Source organism: Bidens hawaiensis, unplaced genomic scaffold, assembly GCF_021521415.1.
Source record: "Bidens hawaiensis isolate Kalapana, Puna unplaced genomic scaffold, B.hawaiensis_p1.1 tig00007743_1, whole genome shotgun sequence".
Lineage (NCBI taxonomy): Eukaryota > Viridiplantae > Streptophyta > Magnoliopsida > Asterales > Asteraceae > Bidens > Bidens hawaiensis.
In genome coordinates, this window is record NW_027491538.1 from 445,382 (window position 1) to 454,427 (window position 9,046).

Here is a 9,046-nt window from a genome sequence, read left to right on the forward strand (position 1 = left end):
CCATACATACGGACTAATTTTGAACCACTTTAAGAGTGATTAGACTCAAACCACACACTATTAATACAATATTACACAACATATATAGTTATTAAGAACTTCCATGAATTACGATTTGGGCTATCATTTTACATCTGCATTGTTGATGCGAGGCCCTGATAAGAAATTTTGTGCCTTCGATCTTTTCATAATGTCTCTTGGAGGTGCCCAGAAGCTTACAAAGACTTGAGGGGAGCTATTTTCTTGGAATTCATTTTCTTTGGGATTTCATTCAAATCTATTATCTAACATTTTCCTTCCATTTTGTTTGATATGCCCTTAAAAATATTGGCTTCAAAGTATTCATTAATGGCTGCTTCCCATTCTATACAAGGATGATTTGCTGGCTAAAAATCTTCTCCACTCACAACTGCAACAGTCAATTTGTTGGGGTCGACGTTGTTTGTTGCCGCCATTTCTCTTTGGATTTGCAGCCAAGCTTTATAAAAGTTGGCTTCGAAACACCAACTTGTTGGATTCACATTTGACCAGGATTGGATACATGTGTCAGGGTTCTGTAAATTCTTGTTTGGCTTGTATGTGACTGTGAGTGAGCGCCAGGATTTTTTAATCGGGCAATCAAATATTTTTTCGTTAAGGAGTTTACTAACTATATTCACTTTTCAACAAGGAGAAACCATTCTAACATTCTTAGAGTGAACTTCTTGTCATATGGGTAAATCACATGCTTCAAGAAAATACGCGGCTAGCTTTGAGGTATTGAAGGAGACAGCTATAATGTATGAAAAACATGGATAAAGGGACAATCCGGGTGGATATTTTCTCCTTTTGAAAACTGTCTATATTTTCTTAAAATGATTGTCAACAAGTTTTTGTAATTGATGTGGGATGGTTCTACCAGGCTATGGGCATTGATTACTTGGATGACTTCTACTGGAAGGCGTGTTGGTTTTGAGTTTGAGGGATGGCTGGGAGGCTTGGAAGTGCTAAGAGGTGTCATTGTAAAGATTGTGAGAAAGATTTGGTGATGCCGAACCATGTTGGACTCATGGTATTTATAGGGAGAGCTTTTTTCTTGAACTGTAGCATTTTAAAAGGATGACATGTCCATTTCAATAAAAAAGTTGTGACCGATAAGATAGAATGGAACTTCTCGATTCCTCTTTTGACTGCCAAGATTTCTTTGTACGTGGAGTGGTAGTGCTTTTCTGACACACTAAACGTGCCACACATATCCACATAGTGACCTGACACCTATGTCATCTTTTGCAATTAGAGACGTTGCCCAATACTCATCACTAGCGCCATTCTAAAGGATTCTTTTGTTAGTTGGCGTGGGAAACTTTAAAAATGACATCACATCGTCATCAGCTAGTTTCTTTATCTCCTTTACAACTTGTGTTTGTTTTTCAGACCACGGGAATCGTTTAAAACCAAGCTCAATACACACACACGCACACCATTCGACGCGGAAAGTCCATATAAGTGCCAACAAACCGTAATGGGAGAGGTAAGGGTGTGAATGGACGATGGCCATAAACCATGAATGTAAGAGCAAAGGTTGTTCATACTTGACTTGAAATCAAGCACGACTTGTTTTAAAATACACTTATATTTATGTAAATTCACGAGCTCATTTAAGCTCAAGTTATTTACACCCCTAATAAGATGGAGAGGAAAGTCTGTTTGTGGGTCTCTTGATGACGAAAACTGAAAGAACCGGTAAGGTTTGGGTGTAGCTCATTGGTTGTGGATGCTCAAGTGAGATGCAGTCACACATATACTCATTTACAGATCCAACATTGTCGCTGCGGTTGAGATCCTGCATCCAGTTCCAACGCCCAGCTCAACCATAACCAGCCAGGTCGAATCCAACGGTCCCATGCAACCCAAACAAGTGAAGAGACCAATTTCCAATCTAATCGATCCAGTTTTCAAAACCATGCATGTAAATTGTAATATAACCCATAGCTTTACAAAACAAGAACACTGGCCTCATGTTTAGGTGAAAAAGAAAAGAACCCATAGCTTTAAAACTTAACTTTGAGATGGTGGTATATTAATCAATAGAAGTCACAAAAAAACTGTGAATAAAGTACTACATCATGCCCATAGTTTAATTTCAAGGACAGCATGATATAATACAAATGCATGGAACAATCAGCGCACTCTATCACACACTTTTAACTTACAAGATGAATTCATCTTGGAGACGCTTTCGTCTTTTAGACAGATCAACCATTAATCAGATTCCTCTTCAACCATGAATTATATTCCAATTTAAGGATACCGAGAAGAATGTGCAAAACCCCACAACTACAAGGAGCAGAAAAACGCAAGCGTTATATAAAAGAAAACATGAACTCGGTTTTTAAAACAAGCAAGGCTAAATTAAAGATATATGCTAATATCTTTAAAGACTAGCTTGTTTTCTTATAAGTAATTTTGATTATTCAACATTTAACAAAATGTAAAATTTCGTTTCATGTAAACAAATCACATATCAATATTGGTCTACATTTTGGCTTTTTGTGAAATAGGTGTAGAAGTATTACCTCAACGTTCTTTAAAGAGAATGACTCGTCGTGAGCCAAGCATTGGTTTCCAAATGTATCACAGCGTCCACTTGTTCCAGTTAGCCTTTTTTACATATAGGTATAATTAGGACTACAGAAATTAATAATATCATTATGCAGAGTCTAGCAAAGAGAGAACACCACTGTAAATATATACAAAAAGAACTTACAAGTCTCCATCTACACGTAAGGCAAAATCTCCACCTCCTCCGAGTGCTAGCATGTCATTTAAACACATGTAAAAGTACCGGTTTGCCCCTTCTCAAAACAAAAGATATAAATAATTAGCTAGTAAACATAATAATACTTTATTGCATGTGTAAATGATAAACTGCTTACCAGTTGGTCTAAACAGCCTTGGTGCACCATATAACGTTGTGAAAACAAAGGTTTCATGAGTCCCCTGCCAACACATTACTTCTTCAGTATTTGCATAAATTGTTAAAAAAAATATAATACAAAATATAATATAAATGTATGAGGGCCCTATTGTTATCTGCACGACCTATATCAAGCTAACTTACTTGATATTTACGCTTGGGAGTAGGTGTTAACGGGCCATTCAACAGCCCACCAAATACAGCACCTCGAGTATCACCAGTTATCTATAAGAAGTGTGCAAATTCAATCACAAACTAAAATACCGTAATAATTAAAACACTGTAAATTTCTGAAGATGCAAAAGAAGGCTGAAAATGTAATCATGAACTTACAAGCAAACAAGGACCAGAAAGATCAGAGCTCTTCCTAATAAGGGTGCGAAGTGATATACCATGTTTCACAGTACTGCCCTTGATTTGAAAGAAAAAAGTTACTACATTATACATGTCAAAATGCGAATTTAAAAACATTTCAAAATACAGTTTGGGCCCTTTAGAAGATATTACCTATACAATAAGACCCATCGACAACCTTTCACAATATTAGGAAGTGAAGCCTGAAAAAACTGGTATAAATCTGGAGAAATGAAAGAAGAATCAATTGCGATATCAATAACAGCTCTCATTGGTGTATTTGGTTCGGTTGCATCTTCAAACACTTCAGAACTGCTGCTGCTGCTCCTCCCTGCAGAACCTTGGTCTCCATTCTCTACACTGGCACTTGAAACTTCCCTCAAGGAGCCCTGGGTCCCACTTTGTGCATGAGAATTAGATTGATTATCATCATCGTCCTCATCATAGGTGTTTAAGGGTATGTGTTGCCATGAACCATCTTTACTTTTCCATCTTGTTGGAAGCGATTGAATTGGTTTAAGATGATTGCCATACTTGTTTGAACTGGATTCAGTTGAAGAACGCATGTAAGCAAGCACTGATGAGAAATAACCACCATCCTTTGAGTATGACCTAGCCTACATATTAACAAATGCATGTTACAACTTAGAAATCACGCATTAGTTCAAATACAAGCAATGCACCTTCAAATATACATCATACGTGCATACGACAAAAAAAACTTGTACACCTCATTTTTTTAATATATATATATTCTTCTAAAAGATTTTTTACATTGTTCCAATTACACAATTACCGAAAACATATATAAATTGTAGATGTTACAACAGTCATAGTTATTAAAAGCGGGCACTTTTTGCGCTTAAGCGCATTTAAAGCGCCAGGCGCATTAAGTGCGACTAGCATGCGGCAGATATTTAATGCGCAGTGTTATTTTCCCAAACCTCCCATGCGTATTAAATTCTCTTTAATAATTTGTTTATATTCTCTAGGAGTCCCCTAACACTCCACTATTTAAGGGTTCCATAATCAATATTATATCACCCAAATAATCAAGAAACTAAGAATTACAAGTTAGTTTTGTTCTTATTTCCCTATTTTCGGATTTCTTTCTTTACCATGCACTTTTTGTTCTTTGTTTTTGGTTGTTTTTATAAACTATTTGAAGAATGAATGTATTTGTTCTTCGTAAGATGTTCTATTTAAGTTAACTTTTTTGTTTTTTTAATGTGCGCTTGTTTTTTTAAATCGGGCGCTTTTTTTGCGCTTATTGCCTGGGCGCTAGACCCAGCCTCAACGCTTTCGAGCGCTTTTCGCATTTGATAACTATGACAACAGTACAATGAGGTAATATCCTAGAAATCAATCTTGTTTCAGAAAATCCTAGACTACTAAGAGAAACAAACAAAAAAAAATTATTACTCCATCAAAATCTGCTGTTGAGTGAATTATCTAGTGCACAATAAGAGGAAAGAAATTGTTCTTCTGTGTATATATATTAGAATTCATAACCAAAAAATATCAATCTATTTTTCTTGTGCGTCCACTAATCCAATTAACATAGTCAAATATATGTGCATATGACAATTAAAACTTTTAAACTGCATTTTTTAATATAGCTATTCGCCTATTCTTCTAACAGATAGTTACTGAAAATGTATATATATCATAGGCGTTACAACAGCACGACGAGGCAGTATCCTAGAAATCAACCTTGATTCAGAAAAACGCTAGGCTACTTCAAAGAAAAAGAAAAAATATCGCTTCCTTATTACTCCAACAGAATCTGCTGTTTAGTTGATTAGTTAGTGCACACTAACAGACAAGAAACTTGTTCCTCTTCTCTGCATAAATAAAAATTCATACCCAGAGATTGCCAATCTCTTACTATTGTACATCCACTAATCAACTTAACAATACCAAAGGCATGATTTATAATTAGCTTGCAGCTGAGAAAACTAATCAATGTCTGAACTAATGGATCTAGTTTCTCAAACGAAAACCAAACACACAGAATATCAAATAAGAACAAGAAATCACTGATCACCATCTCAAACACCATAAAACTGAGTCAACTGACATAAAACGCGATGAAGATGAACAGATTAGAGCTATCTGGTTACCAAATCCTCTGTTCATAAAATATGATTGATCGAATAATGATCCTGCTTATAACCGATAATGCATATAGACATCAAAGGCTAATACAATGAGGTAGTATTCTAGAAATCAATCTTGATTCAGAAAAACCCTAGACTACTTTGAATGAAAACAAAAACAAATTCTGTTCTTATCACTAAGGTTGGCATAATAGGTTAGACACAGCACAATAAGACATGATTACCTGTGCTAAACACAAACACATAACGATAACAAAACATGTCATTTTTTTCCAAACACGAAAACAAACCTGTTTAGAAACAGGTTACACGACACGACCTGATTAGGAACACGATAAATATCACATATGCAGTGAAACAAAACTTGCCAAAACTTCACAAAAGTCTTAACTCAAACATAATCCTTAACATATTCGCATCATAAATCAAATTACGAGTCGTAAGGTAACTAAGGTATACGATATATATTTAATTCTTTAAAAAACTAAAAATATAAACAGGTGTCTAACCTTGTTAGACACGAAGTTAACCATGTCTTAACCATGTAGACCTGTTTAAGACACGAAACCAGTTAAGCTCAAACCCAAAGATGTTTTAACTCCGTGTCATTTCATGTCGTGTTAACAGGTCTGTGTCAGAAATTGTCAGCCCTAACTTATTACTCCATCAAAACCTGGAGTTGAGTGGATTAGGTAGCTAATGCACACTAAGAAGCAATAAAACTATTCATCATGTCTACATAAACTAAAATCCACAATCGAATTAACAATAGTAGATGCAATAATACAATAGCAAAGGCACGATTGATGATAAGCTGCTAAGAGCTGATAAAACTAATCGAAATGAAAGAGATCTAGTTGATCTCAAAATAACGTAACCGTCTGAAACACCATAATATACTAATTAAGAAATAATAAATAATAATAAGGAAATGAGAAGGAAGAATGTGAATGTACCTTATTATTATTGGGAAGAGGAGATTCAGAAGGAGAATCAGAGAAGAGATTTGTGAGCTTGTCTGTAACTCTGTCCTTCCATGAAGAATGCATTATTATTATTATTGATTAATGGTGAATTTGAAACCCTAGAATCGGACGGAGAGGATGTTGGTGATGATGATTCAGGGGAAACAAATTCAATTCATTCGTTTCGTCGGTGAACACCAAAAGGACACCACGCGAGGAGCTATTATTATTATTATTATTATTATTATTATTATTACTATCTACTTTTTATGACTTTTTTTTAATTTTTCATTGACTTTAAGTAGAAATCATGGCGTAAACAATGGTGCCTCACGGGACCGACCCTACCGAACAGTTTGTTTATGTTCGTCTGTTTAATAAACAAACCGGACATGAAAAAAGAAATTTCGTTCGGTAAGCTTAACGGACCAACACAAACAAATGTTGCGTTCGTTCAATAGTGTTCGCAAACGTTCGGTAACGTTCGATTCAGTTTGTTTATATCCGTCCAGAAAATGATTCAAGTATTATAATTGAATCTAACGGTGGAGAAGCCAATGAAGTTGTACATGCTGCAATTGCTAACGCAGAACAAGAATAATAAAGAAGAACTATTCAACAAAAAGAAAAGAAAGAGGAGTCCAATAGTCCGGAAAAGAAAGAAGAACTAGTGTTTGTTTGTCCATTAATGTTTTTTAGCGTCCGTTTACAATACTAATAATGACCGGACATGAACGGGACACGTACAAACTCGATTCCTTAATGGGCGGACACGGACACAAATTTTCATTCGGTCGGGTGTTCGTGAACCGTCCTTTTGTCTGACAAAAGTTTAACGGACGAACACGAACAAGGCTTCGTTCAGTTCAGTTCAGTTTGGTCCGCTTACAGCCCTAGGGCCACCAACCCAGTGGCAAATAGCAACCCCGTATATCCATGATCGCGGACGATATTGTGTAGCCCAAACCCACCATCTTTTGTTATGTGTCTTTCAAATCAAATATTCACTTGCAGTACCACTTGAACTAAACCTCATTAACATTTTATTTTTAGTGGGGCAAAAAATCATGGCGTAAATTATGGTGCAAGGATTAAAAATCAAGACGTAAATTATGGTGTATGGGCACGGTCGACGTGGCCTACGGTAACGCACAAGAGCAACGCTCAATACCGTCCCAATTTGATTTTGGCCTAGTTTTTTTTAACTACAGCAATTAAAAATATAATCTTATAAATTTAATGATTTTATAGACTATTCATGTACTGTTTATGAAAGCATAAAAATTAACAAAGTTATTGCAAAACACAATTTAAACCATTTTTTTATAAACAAAAATGTTGGTTTTGATTTCACGCTCAATTTTTCTTTTTAAACTAGTCTCCATCGTTATGAATTGTTTGTTATTATTTAGTTGTGCTTGAAGAATGAGTTTTCGTGATTTAAGGACGATTAAGATTGAAAAAAAACCATGTGTCATTCATACGAAAGATAGTGTTAGGCTTGTGAGAGGTGTGAAATATGAGATCCCGCTATAAGTAAATAACCATTTGCGTGCCAGTGTGTATCATTCTTTAGTTATAGATAAGATGCGATGACACTAACTATAATAAAGTATACCAAGTCAGGTGAGATCTCCTTCTTAGGGTAAACCCTAATTACTATATTAAATCAAAGCATGTTTCCACATGATCTTTAACTTGTCATTTACATGGGATGTCAACTAATCAATTTCCATATATACATATTCCACCTAATTAACTAATGTTTTAGTTATCATTCCTTTTTTTTTTTCTAACGGTGACTTTGACAGTTAAGTTATCTCACTGCGCGAACACGTCGCACCCCGCCACCCCACTCAGGCCAACTATGTTGACATGATCGGGATCCACGCTGGCATTCGAGTTTGGCTTGGCGTTCTCGGTAAAACCCAGTTGGCTCACCCAGCCCGAAGGCACGACAGATTTTAATGCTCTGGTAAAATCCGGTCGGAATCAGGATTCGAACCCGGGACATCCGGGTCATCCATCATATTCATGGCCATTGAAGCAAGCACCTCTGGTTAGTTATCATTCCTTTAATTTGATAAATTTTCATGTTAAGTGATATTTTAGTATATTTTGTATTAACTGGTTTGTTAGCATTGATTTTGCTCTTATGTTAGCATTGATTTGCTTTACCATTACCATCATACAATGAATAAATATACAAAGATAAGAGCAAAATCAATGCTAACAAACCAATTAATACAAAATAAACTAAGATGATAAACCAATAATATCTTTGCATGGTTATCGTTTAACAAAATGTAGTTGAGTTGCAAGAATATTAATATCATAAAGGCCGGAAGAATCTAAGACGTTTGGGCAAACATGTGCACATGCTAACTATAACAAGTCTCAACACAATTCAATAACATACAAAGGGCAAGGTAGATATGACACACAACATCTTGATGTTTGAAACCATGTCATAGGTTTGTGCCAAAGCACCTTTTTTTTTCTTTTGATGATGTTCGCTTCTTGCCTTCTTGTGATGTACGCTACTTCACCTTAGTTGCAATTTCTACTAGCAGTATAATATTGCAAGCAACATAAGGCCATATGCTACACAACATACAACCATGCATTAGTATAAAAAAATCGTTAATTAT

At 35.5% G+C, this 9,046-nt stretch overlaps 1 protein-coding gene across 1 annotated transcript; it reads right to left on the reverse strand.

The window, feature by feature from the left end:
• Positions 1–2,115: 2,115 nt before the first annotated feature.
• Positions 2,116–6,608, reverse strand: LOC143635961 (uncharacterized). The gene is made up of 8 exons (XM_077103669.1): positions 6,387–6,608; positions 3,464–3,927; positions 3,290–3,362; positions 3,101–3,181; positions 2,916–2,979; positions 2,747–2,834; positions 2,556–2,640; positions 2,116–2,316 (listed from the first exon to the last, which is right to left on the reverse strand). The coding sequence occupies exons 1-8, from the start codon at positions 6,477–6,479 to the stop codon at positions 2,281–2,283; spliced, it is 984 nt and encodes a 327-aa protein (XP_076959784.1). The 5' UTR covers positions 6,480–6,608; the 3' UTR covers positions 2,116–2,280.
• Positions 6,609–9,046: the final 2,438 nt, after the last annotated feature.